This window comes from Barbus barbus, assembly GCF_936440315.1.
Source record: "Barbus barbus genome assembly, chromosome: 13".
In the NCBI taxonomy this organism is placed as follows: domain Eukaryota; kingdom Metazoa; phylum Chordata; class Actinopteri; order Cypriniformes; family Cyprinidae; genus Barbus; species Barbus barbus.
Window position 1 is genome coordinate 21638569 of NC_136741.1, and position 22806 is coordinate 21661374.

At 37.9% G+C, this 22806-nt stretch overlaps 1 protein-coding gene across 1 annotated transcript in view; it reads left to right on the forward strand.

Annotated features, from left to right (window-relative positions):
* Positions 1-403: 403 nt before the first annotated feature.
* Positions 404-22806, forward strand: part of LOC306879521 (P protein-like) — a gene marked incomplete at both ends in the record, with an annotated part of 102062 nt that continues 79659 nt past the window's right edge. Inside the window, 11 exons of the mRNA XM_079432526.1 lie at positions 404-633; positions 7284-7379; positions 9676-9849; positions 10406-10463; positions 10557-10629; positions 11177-11337; positions 13242-13324; positions 13564-13717; positions 18042-18113; positions 18812-18877; positions 20133-20189. Of these exons, the coding sequence (XP_079288652.1) occupies positions 404-633; positions 7284-7379; positions 9676-9849; positions 10406-10463; positions 10557-10629; positions 11177-11337; positions 13242-13324; positions 13564-13717; positions 18042-18113; positions 18812-18877; positions 20133-20189 (1224 nt within the window). The remainder of the gene's footprint in view (positions 634-7283; positions 7380-9675; positions 9850-10405; positions 10464-10556; positions 10630-11176; positions 11338-13241; positions 13325-13563; positions 13718-18041; positions 18114-18811; positions 18878-20132; positions 20190-22806) is intronic.

Here is a 22806-nt window from a genome sequence, read left to right on the forward strand (position 1 = left end):
TTACAGTAGTGTTTGTGGCATTAATACTTATTATTCCATATATCTAAAGTGTCTTGGTAATTATAATGAGTCTTGATGGGAAAAATACGAGGAAATAAAATACGATGGAAATAAATATTCCCCTGCATATGATGCTATATGCATGGAAGCACTAGAGGGGGCAGGTGCATCCTTATGGAATAAAATCATACGCAATGCAGTTCTGTATGTGTAATTATTTCTGTCTATACATCATTGTTCTGTACATGGCTTACAGAAGTCATTTTAAACTGGAAATGTAAGTCTCGAAAGAACTCATCTGATGCTAGTTACCATAAATATGAAACCTATGCTGCATTAAAAGATCATTTGACCTCAGTGTTCCCCTTCTCCTCCAGTTGCAGTCCAGTGTGCCTGAGTGAAGATGTACCTGGAGAATAAGAGCAATATTGAGGTGGAGATGTCTCAAACCGGAGGCCAGGGTCACTCCAGCAGGGTAGGCTGCAGAAAGTCTGACACTGTGGCTGGGAACTTTGATGAGCTTCATCTGCTGGAGGGATTCTCTGGGAAGAGAGAGACACAGAAATTGCTACAGGCTGCAGCCATGCCCTCGGGACACTGCATAATCTACACTGACGTTCATCAAAATGATAGGTAGGACAGTCAAATAGTTAATCAAGAATCAATTCTGTTAAAGGGGTGGTTGATTGCGATTTGACTTTTTTAACATTAGTGTAATGTTGCTGTTTGAGCATAAACAATATCTGCAAAGTTGCAGCGCTGAAATTTCAATGCAAACGGAGATATCGTCTTTTAAAATTCTGTCTGTTTAATGCCTACAAAAATGACTCGTAGGGACTACAACAAGCTACTTCCCGGGTTCGTTACGTCACGAACCCAGATAAACCCCGCCCCTGGGAACATGCAGCAAAGGGGGCGAGGCCATGTTGTGCTGCTTTAGAGAAGAGGAAGAGAAGACTACGGGTGCAAGTAAAAATCTATTCGAATCGCAATTCTGTCTTCTAACGATTCTAATGGATTCACAAGTTTCAAAACCAATGTTCTAAACTAAAGCAGCGGTTCTTAATCCTGTTTCTCTTGTTGCCCTGCTCTGCCCACTCTCTGCATCTCTCTCTCTCTCTCTCTCATTCAGATCATCAGATCAGCTCAAACAATGAACTGTTCCATTTGTACACTTATTTTCACATAGCTATGAGAAGCGTTATACTGTAGATGGACGCGCGTGCGGTTGCCGTACTGTATTAAAGCTTTAATCAAGATAAAACCGTATATTAAAAGCTAACAGAGGCAGTAGCATTTACAAATAACAGTGCAGCTAAAAGTATGAGACAACAACAAACAAAAAACATACCATTAAGAGCCGTGCTTGCACTGGTTCTGCACGATCCTCTTCACTAATATTCTCTGGGTCTCAATCGGGCTCAAATTGATAAGCAATATAGACAACGCCATTATTTACAATACAACCAGAGCACATGCCCCTGAGGTGAGGGGCGGGACGTTTAGACGCGCACTAGAGGCGGTTTAGCCTATTTTTTTTTTAAACGAAGCATTAACACGTGTTAGACTGCACCCCATAAACACAATCAAGTCTAGGAAGAAAAAAAAATGAATGCACCATATGTCAAAAAATTTGGACAAACAGGTTGTCCTGCCCCAAACACATTCAACCAGACTTTTGAGCACAAACAAACAGAACAATAGTTTTGATAGTGCCACAGTGTTTACATTCTTCTGGGAGATCAGACTATGAATGACTTGCTTATATTTGTCTCTGCACATTAAACTGTGGTAAGAGAAAGTATTTTAACAAAGTAACACGCATCACCTTTGATATGTTCAGAAGAAACACATGCTAGGAAAGGAATCTTAATACAAAATGTGCTTCCATTGTACTTCCACTATTATTGCTGACATTCAGCAGAACACATTTGGCAGATCAGGTCTCAAGAACCCCTAGTGAGAGCTTTTCTGTGTGAAACAGCTGCTAATCGACTCTAAAGAGGATTGGTGCTCACGTGTGGAGTCACATTACTGTAGTAATATGTCAAATATGTGTCTTTGTGATAGAAAAAATGTGTGTGTGAGATGGTATGACGATGGGGGTCTTAATCTCAAGCTTGTGGTTGTGACACTTTTCGGATTAGACAGTACAGTTTCAGATCAGCCATCACATGATTAATTGTTAGTCATGCATGAGATGTGGTCTGCTTCTGCTCTCATGACTGCTCTTCCCTGCAGGAATTCTTTAATGATAACCACTCTCAATGAAACCAGCTGATCACATCACATGTATTATTTTACAAAATATGCATTTCAATAGTTGTTTGTTTATCTTTCTGTCATATGGGAAATATGCCATAAATTATTTCACACATTATTATTATTTAAAAGGTTGGTCTCAGTAAAATTGTCAGTCTCTTATGCTCACCAAGACTGCACTTATTTGATCAAAAGTACTTTAAAAACACATATAGATATATAATGTGTGTGTGTGTATACGCACACACACATACATATATATATATATATATATATATATATATATATATATATATATAGACACACATATTTGTAAAACTAAATGTTTTTACTGTCACTTTTGTGCCATTTAATGCATCCTTGCTTAATAAAAGTATAATTTTTTTTTTTGAAATTTCTGTTTGACTTCACAGTATGAGATTATTAAAAATGGAGCAATTTTCTTTACATTGTCCATGAAATTAAATTGAGTATGTCAGGTAGCGTTCAATTAGACTGGTATACTAGGCCGGATCTAAGAGGATGGTAGGTGTCCCACTGGGTTATGTACTCCCCCCTCTTTGGTTTCATTCTCATCTGGACCTCACACACTTTGATTCAGGCACAATAAGAGAAGGCTTTGCTTCATTTATAAATCCTACATTCGGTGAGCCAACATTTCAAATCTCCTCTCTGTTGTGTAACTGCAGGGAGAGGGATTAAAGGCCTTGAAATATCCTGTCTAATCTCCCTTTTGCCCAAATTTAACACAGGATATATCCTGGAGACCATGGCTATTATGTCTTGTCTGGAGCCCACAGACACGCACACACGCACACACACACCCACCCCATCCCAGCTGTTTGCACTGAGCAGAGGTATCGGTAGGGGTGGGTGAGTTGTTTGAGTCCTCTGTAATGCTAAGCAGCTGAGGTTTGGAATTTGCCCAATGATGTGTTAGAATTGGACTAGGGTTGACTCTATAGTCTGGCCTGTGCTGAGAAGTATTGATCTATTCTGGCATTCTACAAAAGGCTCTCCATAACTCATACACAAACTCCGAGCCAATTGAAGGGATAAGAGGGACTTTACCCATTTAAACTGTCATTAATTATGACAAAAAGAGAATTTTTCACAATTATTAGATTACTGAAGAGGCTCCAGTAATTAGCCCACAGAGTTCTCAGGATTTCCATCTGTTCTATTCACACAGGCCGAAAAATATCAACACTGCTGGTGTCTCTGTCTGAGCAAGAACCCATCCTTTCTCTTCCCCCTCTTCTTCTGGAGACTTCTGTTGACTTTCATTGTTGTTGTTGTTGTTGTTATTGAGTATATGAGATGTGAAATGTTTGCTTTATGACTACAGTAAATAAAGTTGTCCTTGTCTGGGGAAGTTTAGAGGATAAAGTGTGATTACTCAATGCAGTGGCCCTTTTCAATTATATTTAAATATATTGATGAGGTACTACAGTATGCATTTAGTACCATATTAATATATTTACATACCTTTTAGGATGCTTACATTGCAAAGCCATTGAAATAATTATTATTGATGCATACCAGGGTTTCCCAAATGGGGCTTCACAAGGAAACTGCAGCTAATATTGAAATAAATGAAATGTAATATTAAAGTAACCCAATTGGCTGCAGAGTTAATTGAAATAAAACTGAAATCACAATATATTTTATAAATATATATTTAAGATCATGTAAGATTTAGTTTTCATATGAGATGAAATGTCATCAGTTCAAATCTCATTCACAATATATTACAAAATTATTTCAATATAATGTTTTGACCATCATGCAGGCCTACCTACTAAAAAAGATTTGATATTTTATATCTTTATTTGCATGCCATGTGACAATTAACCAGCATCAGAGGACAGGCAAATGTGTTCTTAAATTATTGAAATAATATCTTAAATTCTCAGGCGGTATTTCAAATAAATATTTTTCATCTGAGGGGTTCGGCTGACAAAATAGTTTGGGAACCCTTGTTTTATAGAATACATTTTATTATGGAAGGAACAATAAAAGATGTAAATTAACTTCTTTAGTTTTAGTTGACATTTTGTTTTGGTCATTTTTTAACGGAGAAAATCCACAAAAAAAGTTTGACCCCCTGCTGTACTGCCATGGAGCCCCTGTTGAAAACCCCTGATCCAGGCCCAAGAGAAATGCAACTTCTAAATGAAGACACTATGGACACATACACTCACTGGCAACTTACGCACTGGTACACCTGTTCAATTGCTTGGTAACACAAATTGCTAATCAGCCAATCACATGGCAGCAACTCAATGCATTTAGGCATTTAGATGTGGTGAAGACGACTTGCTGAAGTTCAAACCGAGCATCAGAATGGGGAAGAAAGGGGATTTAAGTGACTTTGAACGTGGAATGGTTGTTGGTGCCAGATGGGCTGGTCTGAGTGTTTCAAAAACTGCTGATCTACTGTGACATTCAGATGGTAGAGTCAGAATTTGGCGTAAAGAACATGAAAGTATGGATCCATCCTGCCTTGTCTGAACGGTTCAGGCTGGTGGTGGTGGTGTAATGGTGTGGGGGATATTTTCTTGGCACACTTTGGGCCCTTTAGTACCAACTGAGCATCGTTTAAACGCCACAGCCTACCTGAATATTGTTGCTGACCATGTCCATCCCTTTATGACTACAGTGTACCCATCTTCTGATGGCTACTTCCTGCAGGATAATGCACCATGTCACAAAGCTCAAATCATCTCAGACTGGTTTCTTGTACATGACAATGAGTTCACTTTACTCAGATGGCCTCCACAGTCACCAGTTCTCAATCCAATAGAGCACCTTTGGGATGTTGTGGAACGGGAGATTTGCATCATGGATGTGCAGCCAACAAATCTGCAGCAACTGTGTGATGCTATCATGTCAATATGGACCAAAATCTCAGAGGAATGTTTCCAACACCTTGTTGAATCTATGCCACGAAGAATTAAGGCAGTTCTGAAGGCAAAAGGAGGTCCAACCCGGTACTAGCAAGGTGTACCTATAAAGTGGCCAGTGAGTGTAAATGTGGCACATGCCACTAAAAACAACTGATTTCCCGTGTCAGGATTTCAGTTTTATATGTACATCATAGTCCTGATTTCTTTGAATGATATTCTAAACTTGGATATCTGTTATATGACATGTTGAAAGATAAATATTTTAAGATCACGAGATTGCGGCATTGACTTTTGTTGGGGATTCATGCATTACATGAGCCTTTCACTGGCACAAAATAAAGTCACAAAGCAATTGTTTTATTTTTTTAATTGTGTCACTGTGTTTTATAGCATCGAAACCAAGGCCAGAAAATTATTCTAGTATTCAAGGCCTGAATAAGTCAAGTCAAGTCAAGTTGAGCTTTATTGTCATTCCGCTACATGTGGGGACATACAGTGGAACGAAATGTCGTGTCTCGCAGGACCACGGTGCTACATAAATACAGACATACAACAATGAAGTAAAAAACACTATAAACCTATACACAACTAACCTACTGACAGATTTAACTATAAGTATACTATATATAAGTATTTACCCTATACAAACTAAAAGAATAAAGGATAAAAAAATACAACTATACGAATGCTTCACATAAATATTACCCTATACAAACGAAAAAATAGAAGATAAAAAATACAAACTATACGAATGCTTCACAAATACTGTACATGTGCAAAGAGAGACATTTGAGTCAGCAGCTGGTTGGGGAACAGTGCAGGATGATTTGTAGTGCATGAGCATGTAAACATACATATATTGCGGAGTCTTTTGTGAGATTGTGCACACGCAGCAGTGTGTGTAAGTGTCCATAGTGCACATAGTGTAAAGTGTAAGTGTCCATAGTGTAAAGTGTCCATAGTGCACATACTGTAAAGTGTCCATAGTGTAAAGTGTCCATAGTGCACATAGAGGAGAGTGTGTTACTACAGGTGGTTTGTACAGGCCCACTCACCTGTGTGTAGCACACTTTGAATTGCACAAAAAATAAAAATAAAATAAATAAAAAAAATTAAAGTTCCATACAGTTTTTCTTTGGTGTGGTAAGGTTTGGGGTGGGGGGTGGTCCATGTTTCAGGAGGTAGGGGTTTGCATGGGGTTTCAGAGGGGGGCGGGTGTTTTGAGTTCAGGGCTCTCACAGCCTGGGGGAAAAAGCTGTTGAGCAGTCTGGCGGAAGCAGGATGCTGTTGTCCTTAAACCTGTCATAACCATATAACTTTCATGCCTCTGTAAATCTGCAAACCACCTGATGCCCATCCACCCTGACAAGTTACGAGGTGTCAGTTAAATCATCAAGACAACTGCAGGAGGACACAATGGACCAGAAGGATGACTTATGTAATTGTCGTTAAACTTTTGGACGTGTAACTTGCTGTTTGAAAATCTACATTTATTTTATGATCATGTAGCTTAGACCGTGTTAGACACACTAGACCAGGATGTTTCATAGTGGTGTAAAAGTCATGACGTATTGTCAAGTATGGTGACCCATACTCGAAATTGGTGCTCTGCCTTTAACCCATCCAAGTGCACACACACAGCAGTGAGTAGTGAACAAATCCACACACACACACACACACACACCGTGAACACACACCCGGAGCAGTGGGCAGCCATGCTGCGGCGCCCGGGGAGCAGTTGGGGGTTCGGTAGTTTGTCCAAGGGCACCTCAGTCGTGGTATTGAGGGTGGAGAGAGCGCTGGACGTTCACTCCCCCCACCTACAATTCCTGCCGGCCGGGGGCTCGAACTCGCAACCTTTCGATTACGAGTCCGACTCTCTAACCATTAGGCCACGACTTCCCCACAATATAACTAACAAGTAAATATAACTAAACCGAGACCAAAAGGAAGAATGACTTTCAATTCTGCTCAAAGACTTTTAGTTCCATTTTATTTCAGCTGGCAGTTTTTATAGAAGAGTCATTAAAAATGGATGCCAAGAATTGATTTCTAAATGTGGCTGAGATGTTATTTTTGCTCGGATTTAATAAGTTTTCTTCTTGTTCCCAGGCACAACTTCAGCATGGTAAACCTCCTCAAAGGTAAATCCGGCCAAGCCAACCACACAGAACGGTCACCCCTTCTTAAGTTCCCCCAAAATGACAGGTGAGCCTATTGGTTTCACAATGTTTCATATTTGATGTTCTGTTGTTCAATTGTTCAAAGGTCTGTTTTTCTTGATTTTGTTTTATTTGACATCAAAATGGATTTATTTATTCGTTCTGTATGTATTATGTATTTAGATATATTTATTTACCAATAACGATAAAATCCAACGTTACTCCTGCTTTATAATAACCCTTTTCAAAAATCATCTGCGAGTAAATCAGAGCTTGATATACAAATCAAAGTTTAATGGCATTACTGGCAATTTAATTAATCGTCTGTTAAGCATAATAGAATATCATTTTCGTTTGCAAGTTGTTGCTAGTGTTAACCACTCGTTTCTTTCAAAGTTGCAGGACCTGTTGACTTGGCTTTAGTCAAGAAAGCTTCTGCAGAACAGCTGTAGGAATATTACCTGGGGTCTGTAATTACCGACCTCATTCTCATTCAGTAATGAGAAAAAGTGGCTTTGTGACCTTCATTTCCAGCAATTACATTATATATTACCGGGTTGAAGGCAAACAGAGTTCCTCACATAATGCATGGCATTTTGATATCTTGAAGTGGTCTTGACCTCTATGTACTTCTTAATTAAACCAAACACTGCCTGCAGTACAGTATCTGAACTTTCAGTTGTCAGACTCTATAATAATCGGGAATGATTCCAACACATTGAATATAATACTAAACTGGAGCACATTCAAGTTCGCTCAACCAGTGAGGAATATGTTCTGACTAGGCATGTTATTTGCACAAGAATCCCAAATTTTCCATACAAAATGTTTGCATTTTTGTATAAAAATCAATCATTTTATGTGGGGAACCAACTATAATACTATAGTTCTTAGTTTGTCAATGTTTTTGAGGAATGAGTTATTTTCTTTAATGCATTTCCTGATTTCCCCAGAATGAGTCCTTGATTCACCCTTGTATTCCTACCAGAACTCTAAAGCCAGTGATTTCATGTAACAAGAAGAGTTATAGTCATAAGGATTACACCTGTATTAATTTTGTTTGGAGGATATTATGTCCTCTTCAATGCTGAAAATTCCTATTTTCATGAAGCTTTATTTTATCAGGTACATCAAGAAAAATGTGTATGTAGTGCTCAAGAATGCTTAAAATTACTAAAAATAAGACAAAACATATTAAAATATAAAACAAAAATTTAAAATAACAAAAAATTAAGATATTTATTATTTTGATTCAACTCACTCAGTATCTGAAGAAGCCTCATTTTAAAAGTCTAATATCATATCTGGAAAAGTCTAAAAATCCATAAGCATTTTTATAATGAATATACATTTTGGAAGTTATGCCCGATTCTAAAATATTTTATTTTATAATTTTTAGCAAAAATAATTAAATTGAATTCTATAACATAAATTTTTATTAAGGTACCATATTGATGTATTTACATACTTTGTCATGATTGCAGATGTACAGTATACAGTATGACATAGTCATATATGTGACATTACATTTTAATAATAAAAAAACAGTTAAATTTTAGCTTCATGTATTTGAAGTCAAATTTAAATTGTGTTTTGTTTATCAGTTTTTCACAAATTAGTTTTATATCAAACAATTGCTGGGCTTCCTGCAGTACCACTGCAGACACTATTGAAGACCCCCAGTTATCATGACAGCCCTCTGAGATCAAGGGTCCTACATGGAGTAAACTGTTGTCATAGTGCTAATATGGCTGGTTGCTATCTGCTGCCCTCAGTAATACATTTTTCATTCTCTCTGTAAGGCAGTGAGCTGAATGCTAATGCTGCTAGCGATTATATTGTGCTCTCAGTCAAAATAATGTATCTTGCTGCCTGTAATCAACACAAAAGCCTCTAGTTATGTCTAGGCACTTAGGTGTATCCTCTCTTAGCATGAATTTGTCAAAGAACTGTGTAGCATAACAGGCTTTTAACACCTTTCGTTGGTTTTAATCTCTGTTGTGTGGCTGCAATTAGCATTTAGATGACTGATCGCTTCGTAGCTGCAGAAGTGATGTTTTACTTTGGATGATAGTAAAAGTTAGCCCAGAGGGATTGTATTTTCATAACTAAATTTAAAGGTGAAGTGTTTTGGTTCCATGAGTCTAGTGGCAACAAATGGGACTGCAAAAATAATGATTATTGTAAACAGGTTTCCCAGGTCAAGCTAATAATTTTTTTACCACTAAACAGATAGTCCCGCCCCACACTCACGCCATTGGTTAAGTCAGAAGTCAATCTCTTGGACTGCTTTTGTAAGCACCACAGTGTCTAACCCACTGTTTTTACACTGTTTTGTGCAGTATAACATACATGACACTGCATGAGCCCAGCCTGGGGTCTGGAGAGGAATCATGGGAGGCCAGCTCTGCTGAATTGGAGAGGAGGTGCAGGCTGGGCAGTGAGGTGACCAGTCTCTCCCACATCACATCCATGGAGAAATGTGAACATTACTTCAAACTGTCATCCCCCATCAGGTACGGCATACATACACTACCGTTCAAACTTTGTGGTAAGCAAGATGTTTTATTTTTTTTTGGAGAAAAAAACTAAACAAAACCTTTATTCAGCAAGGATGCATTAAATTGATTAAAATTAACATAAAAATACATTTCTGATGTTAAAAAATACTTCTACTTCAAATAAACACTGTTCTACTGAACATATTATTTTTAAAAATTCCCTGAAAATTCACCCACCCAAAAAAATTAAGCAGCAACGTTTTCAACATTGAGCAGCAATAGAGTAGAGTAGTGGCTGATGAAAATTTTGCTTCACTATCACATATATGTAAAAAACATTTTTTTTAAATATATTAAAATAAAAACTTTTTGACTGTATTTTTGATCAAACAATTGCAGATTTGGTTAACACAGATCACTTCTATATATAAATACATACATACATAATACTCTTACCGACCCCAAACCCTTAAATTTAGAAATTTGAAATGGTGAAAATTGTGGAAAGCTCAAAATTCTGGGACAATAATTGTATTTCTGACATAACAAGTGCCTACATTTGTTTTTATAGGTATTGCTTAAGGACAGCAAAACTCATCACCATCTTCATCATTGTTGTTCTGTGTTCAGTAAGTTTTCTAGTCATATAGAATAATATCCATATGTGATTGTTTTACTTACAAAAGCTCAATTAATTTATTTGTCTTTATTTGAATCATCAGCTGTTTTTCAGCATGTATCCTGACAGGGAAAGCCCCTGGAGGATGCTGGCAGTCTCATCCACCGAGAGCTTCTGTATCCTCCCCATTTGTGTACTTTAGAGAATCTGCATTGTTTGGGTTTGCATTGACTAGATAAATAAGAATCATTAATGCACAAGTCAAATATTGTGATAATGCATGCCACTGCGCTAACTCCTCAGACCCTGCAGGGATTTTATGTTTGGTTCGGAGACTGCACTGAAGGGCTGCGCTAATTCATTTCCGTTTCTGTGACAATCTCACCATCTGCTATTTACAGCGGCCTGTGTCATGGTAACAGTCTTGCCTATGACTTCGTGCATAACAACAGATTTGCCTGATACTTGCAGCAATCTGCGGGTCCTTCTGAGCTGGAGAGATGAATGTGAAGAGTGAACAATGCACTGAAGTGCTTCAAAGTACCTTCTGCTGGTGGGAGGGGATTGCCTGTCCAAAATGAAACTATGGCCAGCTGACATCTGTTTGCAAAACTTTTCCAAAATGCTCAGGTTAAAGCTTGATGGATATTTTGTGTTGTGTTTTCATTTGTAATGTGTTTCCTAGTTCGTGGACATTTTTCTTAACCTAACTGACCGCTGTAGCTATGAATCTTACTGATTTTCGTGACAACTCCCTGCTGAAGCTGCAGGTTGGGGGGCCGTTTTTGGGAGGGATGGAGGCAGTACAAGAGGCCCAGGAGTATATTCTGATCCAGGTGGAGCAGACTGAAGAGGCGGGGTCTCGCCGGAGAAGAACCCAGCAGGTTAGAGTTGTTTCAACCAGAGCTGATCCTCCCTATACGCAGAATACGCAAGCTGTGTAGGGCCCCCGAAACACCAGGGAGGCCCCCTTACTCTCAAAGATGTTTTAATTTTTAGTTTCGTTGTTGAATTTGGCCAGCGGTTATGAAAACATGAATCATTTCTTTTAAAGTGGTGCGCTGTCACCCTCTCTACGTAAAACTCAGTCAAATCATGTAACGTGGAAGAGATGCTGTTTATAGAGCACTTTCCGTGAGTGCGATTCGAGACAGAGTGAAAAATGGACAAATGCGTTTCATGCACTCTTTCAACAGCCATTAGGCCTACTCTGGTCTTCAGCATCACACAGTCCTTCAGAAATTATTTTAATATGCTGATTTGGTGCTCAAGAAACATTTCTTATTATTGTAATTTCTTATCATATCAGAAAATTCTCTCGTTTCTTGTTGATAACAGGTGTGCTACTTAATATTTTTTGATGAGTAGAAAGTACATAAGCTCTTAAAAAAAAAACTTACTGACCACAAACTTTTGATGGTACGATATTATTTACAATATAATATAATATAAAGATAAAATAAGTCTTTAAATGCCTTATAGTTTGATATTTTGTATATGATATAAAGGAATTTATTTTAAGGAGTCCATAAGAAAGAGACTGGGCAAAAATGGCCTGCATGGCAGAGTTCCAGAGTTCAGTTTTGCCAGAAAACATCTTGATGATTGTAGTAGTGAGTGGGCGGGGCCGAGAGCCGTGGGAGCGGAACGAGGCCGGTGGAGTGAATGATAATGAGTGGTCCACTCACCGGTCTCGAGTCCCACGGAGGAGCTCCGGAAGGATAAAAGGAGGAGGGACGACAGTGGAAGAGGAGAGAGGACCAGGCCTGGACTTTATTTTGTGTTTTGTGTGCGGCAGTCGTCCGTGAGGGGCTGCCGCTTTACTTTTGTGTTTGGTTATTTTTGTTATTAAATCTTTAAATGTTTGCCGGTTCCCGCCTCCTTCTTCCCGACCTACGAACTTTGTTACAATGATCCCCAAGACTTTTGGGAAAATACTCTGTGGACTGACGAGACAAAAGCTGAACTTTTTGGAAGGTGTGTGTCCCATTACATCTGCCGTAAAAGTAACAGCATTTCAGAAAAAGAACATCATACCAACAGTAAAATATGGTGGTGGTAGTGTGATGGTCTGGGGCTGTTTTGCTGCTTCAGGACCTGGAAGACTTGCTGTGATAAATGGAACCATGAATTCAGCTGTCTACCAAAAAATCCTGAAGGACAATGTCCGGTCATCTGTTCGTGACCTCAAGCTGAAGCGAACTTGGGTTCTGCAGCAGGACAATGATCCAAAACACACCAACAAATCCACCTCTGAATGGCTGAAGAAAAACAAAATTAAGACTTTGGAGTGGCCTAGTCAAAGTCCTGACCTGAATCCTATTGAGATGCTGTGGCATGACCTTAAAAAGACGGTTCATGCTCGAAAACCCTCCAATGTGGCTGAAATACAACAATTCTGCCAAGATGAGTGGGCTAAAATTCCTCCACAGCGCTGTAACAGACTCATTGCATGTTATCGCAAACGCTTGATTGCAGTTGTTGCTGCTAAGGGTGGCCCAACCAGTTATTAGGTTTAGGGGGCAAGCACTTTTACACACAGGGCATGTTGTGTTTACTTGTGTTATCTTTGATTAATATTTAAATTTGTTTGATGATCTGAAACATTAAAGTGTGACAAACATGCAAAAAAACAAAAAATCAGGAAGGGGGCCAACACTTTTTCACACCACTGTGTATATATATATATATATATATATATATATATATACATGTAAAATTAAAATGAGAAGCTTAAAAGAGATTATTCTATACATTCCGAATATAAATTCTAGTATTTTTCTAACAGGTGCTTTATAACTGGACTATACCATTGCATTCCCAACGAAGTGACCAAATTCTGAGAACAAGGACATTTGAAATGGTTAGCAGGTATGATCAAACAATGGCATTTCATGTTATTTAATGTGCATTATTGCATTATCTGTTGTTCCACATTTTAAATAGTAGAATAATATTGTCATACTACTGTCATCAGATTCTTAAATTGTGTTAATAGTTCAGTAAATGTGATCATGTGATAATGTGGGTTTTTCAGTAGTTCCTGTCACAGTGTTTGCTTTATGTCTCCAGTCCATCTCTCTAATCTGTCTGTTTTTCTTGCCCTCCAGCGCTCCAATTCTGATCAGTGTGCAGGCCTTTCTGTTAGACAATCAGGTGGTTCCTCTGTCCATGACTCACCAGTCACTCTATGTAACTGTGGAAACACAGGTGCTTATCGCCGGATTGATCCTGGCAGGAGTCTATGTGCTCATCATCTTTGAGGTAAAATATGAGGTGTCGGTGTGAAGACATTATTTTCACACCACACGGTAATCCATTCAGTCTTTCATGACTCATCCCATATTTCATCCCCATAAACAAGATCATCTCAGCTGTTTTGCCACATTGACACTGTAGCTTCGTCTGAGATTTGCATGCACACATCTGTAGTCTTTTGGAACTCCTTTTGGAAGAGTAGATGCCGTGCTGGTTATGTTATTCATAAACTATCTAAAGTTGTGCTTGTAGATCCAGCACTACACTGAGATGTCCTTGAGAGTAGCTATTCATAAACTCGTGTTTTTTATTTATTTATTTGTACCTGTACCGCTGTTGAGCACTAGAGGTCACTAGGCTCTACTAATGCTAACAGGAAGAGCTTTCTGCTGGCCCACACTGACTGCGATTCCACACCAGTATGTCCGATTTTTTGAATACCTGAAGCCAATTTATGAATCAAAATGATTTAGAGTGCTTGAATTTTATTGCAAGGCTAAATTGTATTAGTGCAAATGTGCAAATGAAAACACACAATGCTTTAAGCCTCTGAAACATTGTAAAATAAATATTTTGAGGTAAATTCAAGAAGAATATTGTGACCATATGAACTCCTGTACAAAATGTTGGATGTCCCTTGCTTCCACTGAAACTCAAAAAATGCCTACTTCAAATCCTGCTGAATAAAATGGATCGGTCAGAGTTCATGCAGCTTGAGTGCTGCTGTCATTCAAATCAATGAGGGAAATACTAAGACATTCTGAAATTCATGTGAATTTTTCAATTAAACTGTTCACTCAAACGTGATCACATCATTTGATATAAAAATGTAGATGATAAAAGAATGCAAAATAAGTGCATTTTCACTAGTGGTCTCTTTTGGACTATAAAATCATACTTTTGGTCTTGTTTGCTTATGACACCAATTCACCTTAAAAATTATTAATTTCTGATTGTGTATATATACACACACACACACACACACACACACACACACACACACACACACACACACACATATATATATATATATATATATATATATATATATATATATATATACACTGTATTTAATTATTTTTTTTGTGCACTGTCATACTCTGTTAGTCTGAACAACTCTTAGAGCCTTACAGCAAAACACTCCTCCACATTTTAACTTCCTCTTCTCCCTGTAGTGCACTCTTTTTAGAGCGGCGCTTTAGTGTGGCTCCAGGGGGACATGAGGGCAGAGGGGACCTTCCTTCCTAATTACATTTATTTCTTCAGGAGGGACAGCATGCTGCGTGTTGAAAAGTTTAATTAGACCTTTGTGAGAATGCTAATGGAGACTTTGGGGGCCCATGTTTCCACTTTTACCGTTAATACTAATGCTTCATAACTATAGCTACACTGTCATCAAGGAGCTGAGAAAATAAAAAATTATGTTTTTAAAAGTGAACTAATGAACTAATTTTATGTTGATTGGGTGAGTCATCGTAATTTTATTTATTGTGCTTTTAAAATCGGTTTACCTCTGTGATCATCTTCTTATGAGAAATTTCCCCACACCCCTTACCAGTTAGAACACATCCAGTATTTGAGAAATGCTTACAGGTGAAGTTCATCAGACATTGTTGAAGACTGCATTATATAATATATAATTTTTTTCTGGCCATTTGAACTCGACTTTAATTAAGAGAAAATAGTACAACTTCAGTCAAATAGGCCTATGTATGTGAACTAGTTCCCAGGCTTTTTAGAAATCATCAAAAAAGTGCTAGAAAAACACAGTAGCTTTGCTGTCCAGCTGAGTGCAGTCTGTTTATTTTTAATGATGAATATCTCACATATAACACAGCATGTAATTTTAGTAGAAGTAACATAATACCTAAACAACACTTGCTCATACAGTCAATCTTAGTCTAAATGTGTCTCCAACTTTTTGATCTTGATTTTTAATGCTGGGAAATACAGCCACCATTACTCAGTCCAATAATAATTAAAATATTGCTGCTTCTCATGAATTGATCTAAACGGCAAATAATGTAGCCAAGTATATGTGTGTGCGTGGCCAGACTGTGCCTTCATAATCAGCTTTTAATAGACTGCTGAATCAGATGATATACTACAGCACTAGACATTAAAGTTCAAAAGTCCTAAACCACTAGTCAAAAAATAAAAATTTCAAAATTGATTTTACAAATTACATTATCAGCATAGCAATTTTAGTGGGGAAAAAAGTTATGTCTTATGTCTTGACAGCAGCACCAGAGATTTTGTATAAAACCTAATGATCATATTATTGAGCATAATGTGCGATCTTCAAAAGAGTCTTGTCATTCAGTGGAAGCAAGAATACCTGTCATCATAATACATTTTTTACACAGTAGTTCACACAGCTGGTTTAGTTAGTGACCAAAGTGCAGAATCGTAAACATTTCTTCATTTTATGTTGTTTTAAAATCCAAATTCTAAAACTTTATTTCCAAGTTAAAATAGACTTGATTAGCATTACAGATTCCACAGAAGTTTGTTTTTCTCAGACATTTGGACTCCATTGTAAGCATTTGTTGTATTGACCTGGGCCTGATCTTCCTATCTGCATTACACAGCAGCTTCGTGATAATCCTGCGAACTGATCTAGAATCAGCACTCTGAAAACTACTTTGATTAAAAGGGCTCAGATGGTGAGTTTCATCAGCAGCTCTGATCGCTAAAACGCATATGCCCCGAGAGAGGGCAAAACCTAAAATCTGAGATATATAACAGTATGATGTGCTTATAAATATTAATATGCCTTAAAAGATTCATGAATAATATATTTTCACAATCTAATTGCAGATATCTTGTAAACATTTTAATAATGGCTGATAGATTATTCTTAAATTAGACTAGAGTTGCAGTTTCTCATTTACTGGGGGGCTTTGAGTATAAAACTAACATTACATCTCACACAGGCACATTCTGACATTTCATTTAGCCATCAACTGTTTTTTACCCTATAATTGAGAGTAATTGGTTTAAACCACAAAACAGAGACACATTAGTCTCAGAGGATACTTTCTTATGCAAAGCAGCACAATGTATATCCATGTTGCTGATTAATTCTGCTCAGAAAGCAGTGTTCAACAATTTATCTTAATGACCTGTTTTAGACTTACAATCACAACATTGCACCAAGTGTTCCTCCCCCTCAGGGAAGTTGTTGGACTGACACAGATTACTTGCTCCTTCGAGACTTGGATTCATTAGCTGTTAGCCTGCATGTTATGTACTCATTGCCCTTCTTTGGCTCTTCTATCTGATTACACGCTGTTGTAATGACTGCTCCATCTTGGCACATGACACAGAAAGAGGTGCATCAGACAACGTTTGATTCAGGTGTTCCAGTCAAGTGCTCTCACCAGGAAAACAGATGCTGAAGATGTTGATTTCCGACAGTGCACTTTAAGGCTGCGCTTTTAGTCCAGAGGCTGATTGAAGAGCAGAAAACCAAAGATGTTGTCGACTGACGCATATATCCTTGTGAATCTGTATTTGTCATTTGATTATAAGAGTGCATAAAAGGGTCAGAATGAATTTAATGTAAGAAATTAGGTGAAACAAACATAAATGAAGTGTGGGGAAGAGGGTTAATTGGCATTTTGAATGAGCAGATTTGTTTAGTTTTCCAAAGTCTGTTACACAACCTTATATTTGACATATTTAATAGTGTATGCTAAGGAAAGCATCGCTATTACTTTTGCTGATGCAAAGGGTTTGGGATTTGAACACACCCCTAATCCCAAGTATTACAATTTTGTGCTATTGGTGAGAATGATGCCTCGTATCAGAATCAGAAACAGAATTAGCTTTATTGCCAGGTATGTTTGCACATACGAGGAATTTTGTTTTAGTGACAGTAGCTCCACAGTACGACAGAATGACAGCAACAGGACAGGACACAGATATGGACAGAAATGGACAATGTGCCAAATAGCACAAACACAATATACAAAATAGAAAATTTATCATGCAGCTTGTTGAGATGAGTTGTGATATTACTTTTCTAAGCAATCAGACTTATGATTTTTTGCTTGGCAGGTGACAAAATGGTGAGAAAACCACACTAGCTTTCAATGTAAGAAGGACCATAACATAATAAAGACATGCGGGCAATAAGCATCAACTTATAAATCCTGGCAACAGCATAGCAACATGCCAAAAACACTCAGAACATCTTAGTGACCCCATAGCACAAATCTAGTTTGCGTTACATTGTGCCCATTAATATATGACCAGGTTTAAAATAAAATTTCCAAAATATATAGTATTCCAATTATGAGTAAAAATGTTGCATCTGTGTTTGCAGATTGTTCATCGCACTCTGGCTGCAATGTTAGGATCCCTGGCTGCTCTGGCAGCACTGGCTTTCATTGGAGATGTAAGTTTTAGAGAATGTTATTTATTCTATTCTGATGAAGATAGCTTACATTGTGTCAAGAGTTGGACTCTGGGACTTTATTAATGTTGAGAACTGCAGTGATGGTCTTTAGATTTATTAGCTTAAGAGCAAAGCAACATTCTGTCATGTGCCAAAGTCTGTATAAATAATAAATCAGAATATTGCTTCAGAATACTGAGTTCACGAGCTTCAGAATATTATATATCTATGATAAAAGACACAGACATTTACACAATTAACTAACCGGGCTATTTCACATAAATGGGATATCAGTGGTAATTGCACTGATTTACCCTAATGAGCTAAAATCTTGCTTTCTCATTGTGGCTCTATGTATTAGTTATTGTATTCCAGAAATTGGAGATAAGTACGTTATTTGAGCGTGAGTACAATTACTCAGTGCACTTCTGTCTGTTTGATAGATGGAGTGTCCTTTAAAAAAACCCCATAGCTCTGTAGTCTCAAATGTCTTTTTTTTTTAACTAAAAACTTTCAACTTGGTTGGTTGGTAAATACCCCAGTAAACAGAATACAGTATGTAGGCCTAAATGGTATAGTAATTTATGCAATTATTTCAACAATTCAGAAATCCCAGTTAAGACTAGGATGTGAAAATGTTCTTTTGTATCTGAGGAAGCAGATGATGACTATTTCATCCCACTGTCTTTTTACTGTAGAGGCCGAGTCTGAAGACTGTTGTAGAATGGATTGACTATGAAACACTTGCATTGCTGTTTGGAATGGTAAGCATAATTCTAACAGGTCTAGAAGCTCTCCAGCAGATGTTTTTACTCAGTCAACGTGAGTAGCAGGGTTCCAGAGAAATATATTAAATATAAACTCACAGCAGGGCTTTTTCAAATGAAAAAAGTAAAAAAGGTAAAGCTCATTTATTAGTGGTGCTTGCTATTTTTGCATTATTACTGTTATTCATAAAAAACAGTGCTCTGTTTGTGCCATGAACATATATCTCAGATCGTGTGATTTGTTAAAAAGATGTGTGCAGTTACATTTAGATGAAACTGGACTTGTAACTTTGTGATAAAATGGGCAAAAACTACCACACATGGAATTACCCAAGCCAAATCTAGCATCCGCCATTGTTTTCTTCAGATAAAATCTAGTTATTTAACTCTTTCAGACAGCATTAAACCTTGTGTAATGAGATGCTTTAACCTGCCTGTTGGAGAAAGTTGCCCTGCTAAGTGCTTGGCAGTCTGACAAAGCCCCTAATCCAACCCTTAACCCCAACCCATATCAGTCTCTCAGGCTGGTCAGCCTGCCAGGCACTTAGTGGGGCACCTTTCTTTAATGTGCTGTTAACCTAGTGCTTCTTTTAGAAATAATTCTTCAGGGAATTATTTGCGTTGCACTTACTCTGCAGCAGCACACTCGGTTGAAATGCTTGTTAGGTGTGGTTGATGGTCTGCATATGTCATTAGTCCATATTTTACATGTTAATGCAACACAGTGTGTCCAAAAAATATGAATACACATTAAAAACACACAGCCTCTCTAATATTACTGCTGAAGTGCCACCCTTTTCAAGATCTCTGTTTGTTCAGTGTCTGTCTCCATGGAAACAAATACATTCAATCAGCCCTCATCCAGAAGACTACATGTAGGAGTATTTGAGGAAAAGCATAAAAGAAAATCAGAGACTGATGATAGAAATGAATCACAGCATCTGTCAATTTTAAAGACTGACTATGAAAGAGACTGAGAGCCATTTTACATTAGAAATATTTGCTTTAATAAACTCAGAAATATTGATGTTTCACTTTATTGATTTTCTATATTTCGAAGATGTCAGTTTCTGTATCTCAGGGCAAAAAAATAAATAAAAAATCAGCGAAGCATATATGTGGCATGAAATTGAGTTAGAGACCGTGTGGTATTTGAGACATAATGTGATTTTATAACGACACGTGGCAGTAAGCACTAAAAATAGAAACCATGAAATGTTCAAGTCTTATAACCCTTCCTGTTTACTTTCAGATGATACTGGTTGCAATATTCTCTGAGACCGGTTTCTTTGATTACTGTGCAGTGAAGGTGAGTTTTCTCAATCATTATATTGCATATGCTTGTTTGTGATTTGTTTAGCAGAGGTCTGCTTAAGTCTTGGTTTCTGAGAGAGTTATTTCGTTATATTCTCTCTAAAATTAGTCCACTCAATCTATCCCACCCACCTTAACATATAATATTATATCCATTTATACCTTACATACTATACAAATAACTACTAATAATTAGTCAGCAACAACAAGGTAGCGTGTGAACGGCTGCTATTGATTCAGTCTGATATGCTTTCATTTTATATTATTGATGTCCTTATTTTTGATTCAGTCAATGTAATCCCCTCATGCTACTTTTCCCAGTAAGCTTTTGGGCAAAGGAACAGAGCTATTATGATAGCTGCCCTGAAAATCCCTATCATTCACTCTCACGCAAAATGATGAGAACCCCACAAATGTTTTATATATGATGCTTATGGGGAAATATCAAGCCCCAATAGAGATGTGAAAAGGAATCAGATGGAACAAATCTTTGTGAAATGATGCAAATGTTTATAAATCGTGAAGAAAATGGGTTAGATTTAATGAAAGCCTAAAAATAAATCTTAGGATGAGCTTAATTGGATAAATATCCCATTCCTTATTTTCAGGGATTCTGTGGACTGTTGTAAAAGACCTGTTGGAATATTATAGATGTGCTCTGGACATTATGAGGGCACGTGCTTATGTCCTCTCATCCCATTCATGAATATTAAGAGAGCTCTGGATGAGGACATGTTCCACAAATTAAAATATTGCCATAGAAACAACCCTTTGGATTGAACACCATCTCAAGACAGCATAAAGCATTTTCCCTTGAAATAAAAAATCAAGCTTACTCTATCCGTGTGAGTAGTCTTGTGTGGTTAAGGCCCGTTCATATGAAGAACAATAACTATAACGATAACAATATTTTGTGTCCCCACCAATGCACAGTAATGTTCTGTTTATTATAAATGTGCTCTGCAGTTGTGTCGTCTGTCACTTTAAAGGTGACATATCACGATAATCTGACCTTTTCTGTGTTTAAGTGCTATAATCGGGTCCCCGGTGCATCTACCAACCTAGAAAATTTGAAAAAGCACGAGCCCTTTATTAATAATATTACCGCCCCTTAATTTGCACGTTTCCACCCACAGCTAACGCCATGTCGAAAGTTCGAGCAAAGCATGCTAATTGTTCTGTCTTTGGCTGCAATGACGAGCACAAAACACTATTTAGAGTGCCAGCCTCAAAGGAGACAAGAGAGCAGTGGATTTATGGATTTATTTACTGTACTGTACTGTTACTATTACGCTGCTGCCACACAGATCTAATATAAACATGCAATTTATTTCCGGCTGTTTGCCTTCACAGACATAACCAACAGTTTTTGTAACTCGTGTGTTCTGAATGTAAACGTTTGTGTATTTGACAGTTTAAGTGCAATAAGACATGAAAGAGAACTTAGTTTAGTACTCACGTGCTGTGTGACAGATGCGTTCTGTGCATGTGCCTCGGATGTGTGTGCTCAGAAAACCATTTATCAGAAGTTTAAACTAATATGGTTTAAAATGCACGATTCCAGCGCGATAGACATAATCAAAACCAAACATATGATTTTTGCAGAGTATCAGAGGAACAAGCTGTAAAGGCACAGCCCTATTCTGGAAAAGGGCGTGGGGAGCAGAAGCTCATTTGCATTAAAAGAGACATGCACGAAAACAGCGTGTTTCTGCTTCCACTCAAAAAGGCATTTTCAAAATTATATAATAAATGATCTGTGGGGTATTTTGAGCTGAAACTTCACAGACACATTCTGGGCAAACATGAGAACCGGTTGTACTTCACCTCGTTCTGAGCGGGATTCGAACCATGGTCTCCGGCACGGGAGGCGGGCGCTCTAACAAGGAGGCTCAAGGCCACGCCCCCTAGCGTCAGTTGTTAGAGTGCCTCTTTTTGAGATCAGGGGAGTGAGGTTTACACGCACCAGCACTTATTGGCCTATGTCTGTTACACTCACCCCCCCTAAGCCTCACTCCTGTCTGGGTCATGGCACCAAATGTAACCGGATCTACTTCGCCTCGCGACGAGCGGGATTTGAACCGCGGTCTCCGGCGTGGGAGGCGGGCGCTCTAACAAGGAGGCTCAAGGCTACGCCCCCTAGCGTCAGTCGCTAGAACACCTCTTTTTTTAGATCAGGGGAGTGAGGTTTACACGCACCAGCACTTATTGGCCTACGTCTGTTACACATATTGTAAAAAAGGGCATAATAGGTCATAATAGGTTATATGTTCAAGAGGATGAATTCTGATCAGCTGTCAAGTGTCAATGTTTTCAACATTCATCGGCTTGAAGAAAAAATGCTATCGTTCCTTTGTGCCATTCACAGTTATGATATAGAATCCCGTATTGTTTTTTTTTATCATTAGCATTATAGTTATCATGATTGGTGTTTACTCTTTGTTTATTTGTCAGTTAGCATCTTTTTTAGTCAGGAAGCAGTGACATAATGGGTGGGTTACAACACCCATGCATTACCACTTGATTAGAATGATTCCAGACAGCCTGATAATGTCTCCATAGCGACAGGCTCTTAAAGTGGAGGTCTTTTTTTTATTATTCTTTTCTTTTCA